This window comes from Nelumbo nucifera, chromosome 5, assembly GCF_055504915.1.
Source record: "Nelumbo nucifera cultivar China Antique chromosome 5, China Antique-T2T, whole genome shotgun sequence".
Taxonomy (NCBI): domain Eukaryota; kingdom Viridiplantae; phylum Streptophyta; class Magnoliopsida; order Proteales; family Nelumbonaceae; genus Nelumbo; species Nelumbo nucifera.
Window position 1 is genome coordinate 40,651,555 of NC_142653.1, and position 15,414 is coordinate 40,666,968.

The window sequence follows — 15,414 nt, forward strand, 5'->3', positions numbered from 1 at the left end:
ATCTCACGCAAAGGTCGAAGAGGATTTGTTGGGTAGCTCGAACCAGAGAACTTTGGTCTCCGATCATGGCGACTAGAGTTTCGATTTGCTTCTGTTTCTTTGTTTTTGCTTTGTTCGTTTCTTCGATTAGTTTGGCATCTGCCTCGGAAGGGGAGGGGCAGAGTGAGGAGTTCGTTGTGACACTCGACCACTCCAACTTCTCTGAAACTGTCAGCAAGCACAACTTCATCGTTGTGGAGTTCTATGCTCCATGGTGTGGATCTTAACTTTTTACTATTTCTTGAAGTTCAATTTTTTTCCTTAGATTTTCTATGCTGTCACAGATCGATTTTTCTCTGTGCATGGATAATGGGGTTTTTCTTCTAATGACTTTAGTTTCATCATCGTTTTTCTTTAATTTCTAAGTTGCTTTGAGTTGTTCTATCTGGAATTCAATTCGAATTCTATTTCTTTGGATGACAATAGTTGGTTTGCTTGGTATGAGCTTGCAAAAGGGAGTCTTTGGTAAAAGGTATTTTTTTTTTCCTTTTGTTGGATGTGATTATGCGATCCTATGTGTTTGATGGGGTGGAAGTTAATTTGATCTGCTTTTCTGCATGAAATGGTGAATACATCTTAATCTGTAGATTTGTTTGTGAGATTAAGAAGATTTTGACTTTTTTTTGCAGGGCTAAAATTTCAATAAAAACCGGTTGATAAGAGGTTAATTTTCTGAATATTGATCTTTTGTCCTTGCCCGAGGTGTCGGATGCTTGATACTCTGAATTTTTTGATCCGTAGTCTTCTGGTCATTTGAAATTGTGGGTTTTGGTCCTTCGACAAGGATCGAACTTCCTGTTTATTAAAGGTTTTTTCCTTTACAATGGCCGAGTTCTAGTTGTTTGAGAATTGATTAAGAGCGATTTGAACGTTGGTTTTTGTGAACCATTAAAGTACCGATTAATTTATTAACCTATTCGAGGCCTTGCCTCATCAAGACTGATCTGTATTCCCATATTACAGTGGTGATTCATATTTGTGTTACATTATCCAACTTCCAGATTTTAGTTTCCTACTTCAATGGTTGTACCATTGGGTTTATTTGTTCGGACGAAATGATTAAAATATTAGACTCCAAAGCATGTAATGTCTGTTCCCCTTAAGTGTGGGTGTGGGGGTTCTGCAAGGGATAGCACTTTGGAAATCCTTTTTTTCCTGTTTTGTCCTTGAGATCATCATCATTTTGACATTCTTATATTTTAAAATGCTCAAATGGGTGTTTTAAAATTTCATAGAATGTGATTATGTCTCTATGTTTCATAGGCGTGCTAAATTCTTTTTATTTTATTTTAATTTTTTTTATGATACGCAGTGCCAGTGGAAAAATGAAGAGAAGGAAAATAAAAACAAAAACTTGTTATGTTCTAGTTTTCAAAGACCCCCATGTTTGCTACAGCATTTACCTACCTCTTGTATTTTGCTTAACTATCAATGTCTAGAAAGTTATTTTGTGACCTTTCCAATGTTCATTTGGAGTTTTTAGTCAGTTAAATTTCCACTGTTTGAAAATGTTAAATCTGATTTTTTCCTTGGTTTTTGACCTGTTTCTTCTATCTTCCTTGACATTTTGATAGGTGTGGGCATTGCAAGAACCTTGCTCCAGAGGTAATCAAGTTTCTTATCTCAAATGACAAATAATCATATTATGATCCTGTTTAATCTTGCTTAAGTCTTAGCTACCATTGTTTTATCCAATCAATTGCCTTATCTGTGTCCTGATGGTTTGTTTCATCTTTAAATTTGTTCTTTGACCTGTAGTATGAGAAAGCTGCATCAGTATTGAGCAGCCATGACCCTCCAGTCATTCTTGCAAAGGTTGATGCCAATGATGACACAAACAGAGAACTTGCAGCTCAGTTTGATGTTAGGGGTTTCCCCACACTTAAGATTCTAAGAAATGGTGGAAAGAATATTCAAGAGTACAAAGGTCCTAGGGATGCTGACGGTATAGTTGAATATTTGAAGAAACAAGCTGGTCCTGCATCTGCTGAAATAAAATCTGTAGAAGAAGCTGGTAATCTAATTGATGATAAAAGGATCTTTATTGTAAGTTTTCCCTCATTTATTTAAGCTCCTGTTTTTCTTCATGGAAAGGGGAAGGGGCAATCTTTACTAATGTTTCTGGACATCCTTATAGGTTGGGGTGTTCTCTGAATTTTCTGGGGAGGAGTTTTTGAACTTTACAACATTAGCCGAGAAATTGCGTTCTGACTATGATTTTGGTCATACCTTGGATGCTAGACTCCTTCCAAGAGGTGAATCAACTATCAATGGGCCCACAGTTAGGTTGTTCAAGCCATTTGATGAACTTGTTGTTGATTTCCAGGTATATATAAATAGGAAGTTCATGTTCTTATCTTTTTCTTTTAATTTTGTACTTTTGACTTTTAAAAGTTACCATAAATCTGCTATTTTGTGAATTTGTTTGCAGATTTTTAATGTGGATGCTCTGGAGAAGTTTGTTGAAGAAGCTAGCATGCCTATTGTGACACTTTTCAACAAGGATCCAAGCAACCACCCATATGTTATAAAATTCTTCAACAGTCCTGATGCCAAGGTAGTATCTTCTTTCTTGGCTGCGTGCAACTGTGCATTTGATTACCACACTATATACTGAGTATATTGATTAAGATCAGCATTCTTTGTTCTGGTTTGTTTGCCTTCTGTTTTACAAAGGGACCCCTCACCACAAGAAAAATTTAGGTCATCAACCTAATAAGTTCAAACTGACCAACCTGATGCATTATGGGCCCGGTTGTGTTCAACAATAGTTTGAGTTAGAGAATGCTTGATCCAATCTTCATAAACTCTGGAGGACAAATTTATCTGTCAGAAGATTTTTTTCGCCAGTTGGAGTTGTATTGGTGATTAATCATGGATGCCTGCTTCATTTTTTCTTACATAATTAGTAGTTTTTAGTAGTATGGAAAGTGAAACAAAATATTGGGTCATTTATTGTTGTTAAGTTGGTGTTTTGTGTCAAAATTGCACATGATTTCATTTGAGAAAGTCAATGCTATACTTATGAAATATGAACTGTGATTCAACAGAATTCTGGCTACTGTATGCTGCATCTTATTTGAATATTAAAACTTCTTTTAACCTCTTCTCTCTTTTGACAATTTTAAGTTCATATTAATACCATAACCCTTTTTTCATAATTTTGGAATGTCTAGGTCATGCTGTTTTTGAACTTCAGCACTGATCTTGTTGATGCATTTAAACCAAAATATCATGATGTTGCTAAGCATTACAAAGGAAAAGGTATTGGCTTTCTGCTAGGTGATGTTGAGGCCAGTGAAGGTGCTTTCCAGGTAATTATATCATTTATTCAACACATTTACCTTCTTACTTATTTCACTTATATTCGTTTTGACATTTATATGCCAAACTGGTTTTGGATGGACAGTATTTTGGCCTTAAAAACGACCAGGTGCCTCTCATTATCATACAGAATAGTGATGGCACAAAATTCCTAAAGCCAAATTTGGAGCCTGATCACATTGCACCTTGGTTGAAGGAATACATGGTAACATTTTTGCTTATTTTCATTACTTGCATTATTATATTATCTAATCAATGCTTATAATTGTTTGATCTTTCCTTAGTTAAATCATCATGATTGTTTCTCATTTTTGAAGCAGTAAAAACTCGAGGTCTTAATACTAGATTCATTTATCTTTTTTTTTTTTTATTTGTGACTTTTCCTATTTTGTCTTAATGGTTGCAGGATGGAAAATTGAAGCCTTTCAAAAAGTCAGAACCTATTCCTGAAGTTAACAATGAACCTGTGAAGGTGGTTGTTGCTGACAGCTTTGACGATATAGTTTTCAAATCTGGAAAAAACGGTATGTGCTTGCAATCATTTTTGCCTCTTCTGTTACTTTCTTTGGTGTGATCTCTGGTCTGTAATACGTATATTATATTTTTCTTTAAGATGGGTTGTCATAATTAATTGTAATAAAAATAATTATTGTTTTTTTCTTCTCAAATAAATCCATGTCCACTTGGGATTTAGACAACATACAATTAACACTATCATTTGAATGTGCAAATAATATAATTTTCGCACTTTCAAACAGGACATTGTCATTGTACATTTTCCTGAGTACTCGTGATACTTAAAGGAAAAGACCTGAAATGTGTCTCGTAGGTTATGTTGAATTGTTGAAGGTTTTTTTTTTGACATTCACATGCTTATGTGCTGTTTTGGATTGAACTGATGCTGGTAACTTATTAAATGCTCTGTCTTATTCATCTGTCGTGTATTGTATCCCAGAGAGGCCAAATAGTTTTTTATGCATTACATGTCTTCTTAATCTTTTGTTTCTTATTGTATACCATTCCATGATGGTAAATTGCATTAAATCACAATCTTTTATTTCTTATTGATATGCGAGCCTTGGAATTGACTCCCAATTGTATATAATGGCATGGGTATTTTGGAATTGATTATCCTTCCAGAGGTAAATGGTATGGCCATAATTGTACTTGTGGTCCTCAAAGGACCACATAGGCTTCTTGGCATGGATTTGTAATTCAATCACTTGTGATTGCTGTGAACTCAGAAAATAGATCATTCTTTTTGGTGGATGACAGAATTAGGAAATTTGAGCCAAAAAGAAGTGATAAGTGGGTGAAGTCCCTGAAATCAACTGAAGAGAAGTGGGCTTTAATCAAATAATCTACTTAGAGAAATGAGCAAATTAAATGTTGATGCTATACATGAATTACAAAATGTGGGTGTATAATCAGATCTGATACATTAGGAAATGGAAGGGAGAGATTGGAGAAGAGAAGATAGAAAAAAGAGAAAATAGAATGATTAGAGAATCTTATTGGGTTGGCAACTGCTCCCACTCTTATTTTTATTAGGGCATTGGAAATAAATGGTGAAAGGACAATTTTTCCCTTGCACATCTAACAAGATACGTATTACGATACTCCCCTTCAAGTTGTGTCATAAATGTCAAATCATTCCCAACTTGTTACACAACTCGTTATGATACAGGACATTAACACCATTTGTGAATACATCAACTAATTGTTCTTTAGAACTAACATATGGTGTACACACTTCACCCATATCAAGCTTCTTTGATATGAAAGGATTGTTCACTTTGATATGTTTAGTTCTATCATGGAGTACTGGATTTGTTGCTATTTTAATAGCTACCCTATTGTCACAATAGAGTGACCTGGGGCCATACAGTAAATTCTCTCTCCTAGAAGATTCTTAAGCTGCAAAGCTTATGACACCCCATGGACCATTGCGCTATATTCCACATCTATACTTGATTTGGCAAATATCGATTGCCTTTTGCTCCTCTATGTGACTAAATTAACTCCTGCAAGAATGCAATAGCCAATTGTAGACCTTTTTCCATCTATGTTCTTGGCCAATCAGCATCTGTGTACGCTTCTACCTTGAGTCTTTGATATGTCAATGCTTAGTATGCTATTTCAAGTTTCTAAGCACCCTCTTTGTACCGACGAGATGTTTTGGGAGAATGTATGTGCTGACTAAGAACCCAACGATATCAGGTCTCATCATAGATAGGTATTATCTTCCCACCAACCTCTGAAATTGTTTAATATCTGCAAGGGCTTCCCCTTCATAAGCTTCAAGTAATTTGTTTGAGCCCCAGGTTTCTAGTGTCCTTTAGAAGGTTTAGGATATACTTTCTTTAAGATATGGAGACACCTTTCTTCAATCTCAAGAAAGTACGATAGCAGACCTAAATCCTTCACCTCATATTGTGATGCCAAAAACTACTTCAACTTATCTATCTCTTACTTCCAATTCCTAGTAATGACAATGTCATCCAAAAACACCAGTGTGACCATCTTGCTCCCTCTCTCTTAACAAATAATGTATTCTGTTTTGCATTCTTTTTCTAGTAGGATCCCAAATTGTTGTTTTTGTGTTGACAGTTTGGGGCAGGGGTATTTTTGTCATTTTATAACTCAGATTCTAGTCAGGGGCAGTTGGGTGCACATCTGTTGGGTTTTGATTTCTTGGGTCTTTTTGTGACAAAAGTTATCTTTTGGGGGTTCATTTGAAGTTAGTTTTATTTTTAACGAGTTGCTTGTGAGAGGAAAACATTCTAGGGGTTTATGTTTTTGTGAGAGCAAAACATTGGCTTTTCTGGCAAACCATTGGATCTTATAAAAGAGAAGGGGGCTGTTAGCGTTTTCAAGTATTGGGAGCTTGGGTTTTGAGGAGCAACCCATTTTGGCACCTTCCAATCCCTCTATCGCTGTGTGTCCATGCGGGAGGCCAGCTTGATACCGTTGGAACTGTTCCCGGGGGAGTTACTTCAGGTTTAGGTCTAAAATCACTAAAAATCCAACTTGTTTTATTGTTTTCAGTTTGTTATTTCTTGTGATTATTGGTGTACACTTGAAGTGCTTGTTGCATGTAATTTATTTTTCTGTCTACATCACCAATCAAAATTAGCAGCTAGAGACGAGAACTAGTAAACAGTTAATCTTAGCAATAGGAGTAAATGCCTTTGCCTGGTCAACACTATATACTTGGGAAAAACCCTTTTCCACCAATCTCACCTTGTAGCTTTCAACAGTACCATCTATAAGAAATATTTTATTAGAAGAAAGAAATAGAGAATAGAATGGAAGGTGACCAACATTCACCTGAGAGATAAAGAAACAAGCTTCAACTCCAATAGAGACAGGACAATTAAAAAAGAAGGGGATAAATGACTAAACATAGTGAAAATGTGAAATGAACAATAGGGTGTTTGGAGGTACATGAGCATACACCCTTACAGATGGGCAATAGGGACATTAAGATCATCAACATCAATTGGGGTATCAACAAGAACAACAGTAGAAGGAATAACGTTAGAGGGAACATCAATAGGATTAATAGTACATGGCAGATTTGTCTCTTGAGAGTTTGCTATTGTCAGTTGTGCAGCTTCTGGTTTCTAGCACATCTTGTAAATTTTGATGATCCTCATTGCAATGATTGTAGAGACAAAGTAGAACAAGCACAGGAACTGTCATAGGAGGATGGACTTGGCTCTCCAGTATAACATTCTCTTCTTTAGGGGAAGCAAGAAAGGACACACATCCATTGGAGAGATAGACCTTTTGGGAGTGGGGATCAAAACACTTATACCCCTTTTGGTAAGAGGGATACCCAAGAAAAACACACGGGGGATAACAACTCCCAAACAAACGAAGAGTAATGAAATACAATTGAAATTGGGGGAATAACAACTGATATGGGGTTTGATATTGTAGGATACAAGAGGGCATATGTAGCATCAACACAACATTTTCCTAGAACCTCTTAGGAGCATGCATATGAAGCATCATACTCTACGCAACCTCAAGTAAATGTCCCTTCTTTTGTTCTGTAACACATTTTTTTGTGGTGTTCTCGTATAGGAACCATGATAAAGAGAACCACAAGAGGAAAATAATTCTTTTAAATCTCTCATAAAGTACTCCTTTGCACTGTCATACTAAAAGATTTGTATTCAACATTGAATTGAGTGAATCGATAATCATGTTAGGCACCTCTTCATGAGTTCAAAGAGGATATATCCACTCATATCTTGAGTGGTCATCAATAAAACTAATAAAATGTTTGTAACTTTCCTTAACAATAACAGAAGTAGGATCCTGAACATCTGAATAAACAATATGGAGAATGAAAAAGTGGATTTTTTACTACTTGGAGAAATATTGGCTCTATAATGCTTACCCAATTGACATGTTTGACATTGTAATGTGGTGTTCAACATATGGACCGACTTAAGCAGTTTTGGAAACAAAACCTTTAAAGACTCAAAAGAGAAATGACCAAGGTGATGATGATACAAGTAAACTTGTTCTTTTTTTTTTTTTTGATAGAACTAAACTTGATGTTTATTATAAGGACTTGATGACATCCCATGAAACCAACAGACTTAAATGCCATTGGACCACCTCCACTCTCCATTGTAAATGGACCATTATCAAATCATTCTCTTCAAAGTCAAATCCTGGAAAACACAAGAGGGTAGAAGGTTACACAATAATTCAAAGACTTGGTATACTATTGATATATAAAAGATTAATAGTTTGTCAGATTGAAACTCAATACCTTGACTTGAATCTGACAAACTATTAATTTTTTATCTAGCAATACTATTACTAAGTCTTTGAATTATTGTGTAACCTTCTTTACTCTCTTGTGTTTTTCAGGATTTGACTTCCAAGAGAATGATGGCTAACAACCCCCCCCTCCCGTTGTGTAGCCCTTCAGAAGATATTGAAATAAAAAAATTAATGGGTGACTTTGGAACATGAAGAACATGATAAATATCATTACCCATTGAAGAGAAACAAATCTTTGACCAACAGTGGTGGAAAAAGATTCATTAACTAGTCTTATGCTATCTCTACCAGATAACAAACTATAGGAAGAAAATAAATTAGGCTTATCAGTCATGTGATTTGAATCCCTAGAGTCAATTATCTATGGGGACTCGGAAAAAACAGAGGAGACATGGAGGGTAGTAGCATGGTTACTTGGTATAGAGGCAAATGAAATGGAAGGATTGAGGGATGCTCCATCTGGTGCAATATCCTGCCATATTATTCAAGAATAATGCTAATGATTCTTAGGAGGTCCTCCTTAGGTACAGAACCTGTCAGATGATCCTGGGACACAGCAGTAGTGGTAGTAGTTGGTATTGACTCCTGTGAAGCAACATTAGCTGTGTTAAACTTCTTTCCCTCTGGCTTCTTGGGAAACTACTTAGGTCTGCCAACTAGGTTTCAATGTGTTTTTCTGGTGTTCCTGGATTTCTGACAATGTGTACACCACAGCTGATCCTTGTTCACTCCATCATTCTTCTCAATCACGTCACCCTTCTTGGCTCCGTCCCTACCTCCCTTTGCAGCCAAGCCAGTATACTCCCCCTGAGCAGGAATCATATAGCATTCTTTTTGCTCTCCTTAGACTGTATGGGAGCATAAACCTCCCATATACTAAGGGAGATACATGCAGCCCAGAATTTGATCTCTTATTGGTTCATAAGATGGATTGAGGCCAACTAAGAAAACAAAGACTCTGCCGTGACAGCAAGGTCTTATAGGCTTTTGCATCCTCTTCACACTTTCACTCTATTGACTGATAGTGGTTAAGTTCCTTCCATATGGAGGTGAGGGCTGTGAAATAGGGTTAGAGACTCTTGTCTCCTTGCATTAGTCTTTGCTCAGAATAAGTGGCCTTAGCTTGGTTCCCTATCTCCTTTTTAGTGTCTGGCAATATAAAATTCTTTCTTAAGGAAGGCTGGGTAGTAGAAGGAAGCAAAGACATAATCATGCAGTTTTCTGTAGCTTGGTCCCATATCTCACCAATTACACCAGCCTACACCAACCATCCGGTCATGTAGGAGTACACACTACCCTGTCCGACCCAAAAGACACTTCACACAAGGCTTAAACTGGCCACACAGCCCTGTCCTAACTCCAAACATTCCCAGTACTAAAAACAATAGTGTAGGTAAATCACACATCATAAGATGCTATTCCAGAAAGATACGGCAATCCGAAGATCATAAACTCAGATTGGATGATCAGAAACAAGAGGCCACCTGATACACCTCTGAGGGCTGTGAAATAGGGTTAGAGACTCTTGTCTCCTTGCATTAGTCTTTGCTCAGAATAAGTGGCCTTAGCTTGGTTCCATATCTCCTTTTTAGTGTCTGGCAACATAAAATTCTTTCTTAAGGAAGGCTGGGTAGTAGAAGGAAGCAAAGACATAATCATGCAGTTTTCTGTAGCTTGGTCCCATATCTCACCAATTACACCAGCCTACACCAACCATCCGGTCATGTAGGAGTACACACTACCCTGTCCGACCCAAAAGACACTTCACACAAGGCTTAAACTGGCTACACAGCCCTGTCCAAACTCCAAACATTCCCAGTACTAAAAACATTAGTGTAGGTAAATCACACATCATAAGATGCTATTCCAGAAAGATACGGCAATCCGAAGATCATAAACTCAGATTGGATGATCAGAAACAAGAGGCCACTTGATACACCTCTGAGTGAAAAACTGGGTCTGAATTGTCAATCAAATCTTGCAGTGTAAAGAGTGAAAAAGAAATTCAGATCTGCCCAGGTTAGTGCTCTGATACCGTGTAATCATATCTGAAACATTGGGAAAAAGGAAGAGAGAGATTGCAGAAGAGGGGAGAGAAAAAGAGAAAATATAATGTGAAAATTTTAATGGGTTGACAGCTGCTCCCTCTCTTCTTTTATTAGGGTGTCAGAAATAAACGGTGAAAGGACAATTTTGCCCCCACATGTAACGGGATACATCATATATATTACAGCAGGGTTGAATCAATTTGTAGAATTGTCTGAGCATGTCTTTCTTTGCTGCATTTTAGGAAACATATTGGCCTTCCTTTTAGGAGGATGTGTGTTTAAAGCTTATAAACCTTCCAACAAGGTTCTCAACCATTGGTCTAAATGTCCTGTATAGGTTCATAGTGAACATAATTCTGGATGGGCTACTGTTTTTTATTTTTATATTTTTAAAATTATTGTTTCTTTTACAGTTTATAGTTTGATTCTAAGTGTTGCTTGATGTTTAGGACGAAGTGGTAAACATAGAAAGGTTACTGACATAAGAGAATATTTTAGCCATAGCGTATGAATATGACTATTAGTTTTCTTGCTTCTTCACATGATCTTTGCATGCTCTGTTTTGCAGTTCTGGTCGAGTTCTATGCACCTTGGTGTGGACACTGCAAGAAACTGGCTCCAATCTTAGATGAAGTTGCTGTCTCATTTCAAAGTGATGCTGATGTTATCATTGTAAAATTAGTAAGATTCCTTCTCTGCACTATATGCACACACTAGCGCATTCCCGTGGGTAGTGATTGGTTTTGGAAAAAGATAACTCATGTAGGTAAGTTCATACTCCAGAAGAATACTATCTAGAACCTGTAGCCAACTATTCAATCCAAATGTTCCATGGGTAATAGGTAGAACTAGGTACTTCTGCATTTGTGGAAAAGATGTTTTGAAAAAATAAAATAAAGAAAGAAGGAAGAAAACAATAGAAGGGCAAAGAAATAAGTCCTACAGCTGCAAAGGGGCTGTTTACTATGTAGTTACTGTTGCCAATAATGCTGTTGCGGTTATCTCAGTTTCCCGTCACTGCACATCATCCCTGTTTGTTTTGTCTGGGTGCAAATTAATCATGTAAGGATATTTGCCATTTGGGTATTGAGGGTATTGGTCTCAGATATGGGGTTAGTGGGACAGACTGAAGCAGCAAAGTATTGATTCTAAATTCTAGCAAAATCCGTTCTCTTTCATCATTGGTGACTATAAAACGTTCCACAATGGCAATTTGGTGTGGCTGTTGATATATTTTTCTCTTTATCATCTGTCGTTTCTGAATGGGTCCTTAACTAATTTTACAAATTGCCAATGTTAGTATAAAACTACAGAGATCTTTTTGATCAATCCATTGGCATTAATGTTCTTTTTCTGAGTAAGCCTGAAGAAAATATCATCCATTTATTACTATTGTGCTTTCTTGATACATTCTATTCTTCGTTTTCAGTGCCTGGCTATGCCATATCAAGTCTCAGATTGAAGTTTGTCCATATCAATGCACTTTCGTCATCTTCTAGGGCTTGTTTATTGTTCTTTCGTTTATCTTTTTAGATATTTGATGGTTGACACACCTTTTAACTCCTACGTTTTCTTTCCAGGATGCAACTGCAAATGACTTCCCAAATGAAACTTTTGATGTTAAGGGTTACCCGACTTTGTACTTCAGATCAGCAAGTGGCAACCTGTCTCTGTATGATGGGGATAGGAACAAGGAGGACATCATAGATTTCATTCAGAAGAATAGGGATAAAACTTCCCAGCCAGAGCCTGTTCAGCAGGAAGCCGTCCAACAGGAAACTGTTCAGCAGGATGCGGTAAAAGACGAGCTATGATAGAAGGTAACTTTGTTTGATCCTTATATTTGCTTTGCTTATTTAGTTCTTTTTGATAAAGAAACCCAGGGATTGTTCTAGGAGTTTGTACTGCAAAATATGTCTTAAAACTGATCTAAGGCTGTGTGGCATTAATCTCCTGCCATGTTTACAGGATGAGCTTCTTGGAGAGGACTAACAGATAAAGACCTCTCTCACGACACTAGGTAGAATCCAGAGAGCTAGCTTTTTGCCCTCCCCCAGTCGTTTTTGTTTTTGTTTTTGTTTTTTGTTTTTTTTTTTTTTTATATTGAATAAAGTGGGAGGTTTTTTCTATTCATGTTGTATTTTTAGTTTTATTTAGGAAGAATAGACAGTTAAGACAACTTTTTTTCTACTCTCTCTCTTTCTCTCTATATCTCTCTCTCCTCTGTTTGCTTTATGATCCATCAAGATTACGACTCTTTTTGGCCTTTTTTTAGTTGGGATGTAAAAATGCTAATTAGGTACGCAAATTTCCGAAAGAGCCTTCAATTTTATATGCTGACAGGGCATTTAATCCCATAACAATTTGGCCAACTTTTTTTGTCTCCATGGGATAGTGATTTATCCACCTGTTAGAAACACTTAGAGAAAGTGACCCAAAAATTTATCAGAGCGAGAATTAACTTTCTATGAATCCTACAGTTCTCTGCAAAAGAATGCAGGTTCTTTCCCCTGTTATGGTGTAAAAAGAACGAGGCCTCCACTCAAAGGTCAGGACAGTGTTAGAAAATTTGAATGAGGTAGAGGTTCAGCCTTAGGCTTGTTTTCCGCTCCAAGCTAAACATTTTTTTTTAGCTCCAAAGAATCCATTTTTACTTGCAATGAATTTTAAGCCCCCCAAAAAGATTTAGTTCTGGCTTATCCAAAGAAAAAGGTTTGAAGATTTTCATAAATCCAATAACAAAATTCTTCAAGGAGAAGAAAATTCAACGAGGATGCAGAAGAAACTACTATTTTCACTATTTTATTTATAACCACCCAAAGAAAAGGCCTCCCACTAAGAAGGTTCTGGTAGAATACTGAAGTACGCTGCCCTTCTCCCATCTTCACTAATTAAGAAACTTAATAACCAAGGCTTAATTAAATATATCTTAACAACAATCACAACAGTAGAATATGATACTAACTGCATCATATTTTACATAATTTAGGAAACCCATTAACAACGGTTAAGAGTGTTCATACTGTCAAACCGTATCAAATTAGGCCGAAATTAGTGGTTTGGTCTGATTTGCCTTAAAATGGTTTGGTTTGGTTTGATGATGCCTTAGACCGTAATTTTCTTGTTTGGTCTGGTTTTCTAAAACAGTAAATCAAATCAAATTAAATTATTAATAATATATTTTAATGTATATAATATATAACTCATATGTTTAAACATATGCATGTTGTGTTTGTAGTTAACATTTCTATTTTTAACTTGTAATTTGATGCCCAAGCCCAAGGAATTGTTTATGTTTAAAAAAGTGTGAATGAAATTTATAAAATAGTAGTAGGTGGTACATGTTAAATCTGTGTTATTTGGGCTTTCTAGTTAGGTTAAGCCCAATAGAATGGTCCAAACTGTATTAAAAACCAAGTTCTGGTTTGGTTTTTATACTAAAAAGGTTTGATTTGGTCTTACAATTTTTTAAACCGTAATTTACTAGTTTAATCTGAGATATTCCCCAAATTGAATCAAACCAGTTGGTAGACACCCCTAAGAACGCATCAGAAGCAGAAGCAGCAGCAGCACAATCTGGAATATCAATGACTTTTATTTTGACCCTTTGTTCATAAATTAAACTAAAACACTATGGTGGACCATTGGCCTGGCAAACCAATGACTTTTCTTTTCTGAGGCCCATCAGCTCATCTGATTAGTCATTAGCAATTGGCATTCAACAAAAGCATACGGATCATCTTCGAATTATAAAAAAAAAATTTACAAGTTGGGATTACCCACATCATTGCTCACGTTGTAGATCGTGTAAGAAGGATCCCTACGTGAGCTGACTAGGAATTTATGAATCCTCTTTGCATGGATAGAGTAGGTATTCTAGCTTATTTCAGTGTTTTAAAGCCACTGTTGACCCAACAATTGTCACTCGGTTACAATTCTGGATCTGGGTTTCATAAAACCCGGAAATCTTTAAAAAACCATTGACTGGGTCAATACCATTTGACACAGACAGTTGAACCATTGACCCATTCCACCCGGTCACTGGGTCATGGGTTGCATATTATAAATATATAGACAAATCCAAGGCTCAAAGTTTTGATATATATTGGACCGTATCGACTGATATGTATTGTATTGGGGGTTTTCTGATATGCCCCTACAGGGGGTGTTTCAGGGTTTAACCCGGTTTAGGGGATAGACATGCCTTATACAGTCTGCTATGCCCCTACCAGCGTATCAGGCTGTATACAAATTTTGAACCATGGACAAACCTCTAGAGGCCATAACTTTGCGTGATCTTTTTTCTTTTTTTTTTGTTTGATGTTTTGGTAATTTATGAGATCTATGCATCCCAAGGGACCAAAGGAACCTTGCCCCACTATTTTTTGCCACGAAACACATTTGTTTGTCTCAAATCATAAATTTTAGCATTTTTTACAAATAAAAAAAATTAAAAACTGAACTATAAAATATAAATTAAACACAAAATAACTTATATAAACATTTATTATATGTAGAATATAATTTTTTTTCCTAACATGGTTGACCTGTTCAACCGGCTGGTCGAACTGGTGACCTACGATTTTGGGGCAAAAATAATTCGGCCTCTGGGTTGATGTTTAAAACATTGCTTTATTTTGAAGAGGTTGGATCGGGAGTTGGGACCTTATATAATGAATGGGCTTTGTAGAGTAGAAATTGATGGGCGTGGCCTATTCTACGAGCCACAACCCAATTAATGACCCGAATTCCATACTTACATTGGCTTGATGTCATAACTGAGATTTTTATTCTTTTTATTCAAATTGTTTCCTGATAACGTGTGAGAACTGTGAGATTTGAAGACAAGATAGGAATGAAAATTTTCTTTTAATTTAATTTTACAGACGAGTGTTATTAATTATTAACCAGATTAGGTTAAAGTAAACATCATTTTCTTATTGGAATTCTTGTTGATAATTTTAGAAATTTAAGTTAAAAAAATACGTACAAATAGGTCTTGTTTTTGAATACTTGGCAGGGGATTTTAGCCGAAATTTATACCATGAATAGAAGGTGAAAAGAGGGTTTTAGCTTAAGTAATGAACAATCAATCAGTGATGGTCAGTCCCTTAGCTTTGAACTGGAGCCTTGTTAAAATCTCACCAAATTAAGCTCTTATGGCCACTGGTTCCATTGTAATTAAGCTCACTAGAAC

General features: G+C 36.3%; 1 protein-coding gene across 1 annotated transcript; it reads left to right on the top strand.

The window, feature by feature from the left end:
* Window positions 1-12,426, top strand: LOC104587542 (protein disulfide-isomerase). The gene is made up of 11 exons (XM_010245190.3): window positions 1-253; window positions 1,614-1,644; window positions 1,798-2,085; window positions 2,177-2,365; window positions 2,471-2,596; window positions 3,216-3,353; window positions 3,449-3,568; window positions 3,770-3,887; window positions 10,786-10,898; window positions 11,798-12,037; window positions 12,186-12,426. The coding sequence occupies exons 1-10, from the start codon at window positions 66-68 to the stop codon at window positions 12,029-12,031; spliced, it is 1,545 nt and encodes a 514-aa protein (XP_010243492.1). The 5' UTR covers window positions 1-65; the 3' UTR covers window positions 12,032-12,037; window positions 12,186-12,426.
* The last annotated feature ends 2,988 nt before the right edge of the window (window positions 12,427-15,414 follow it).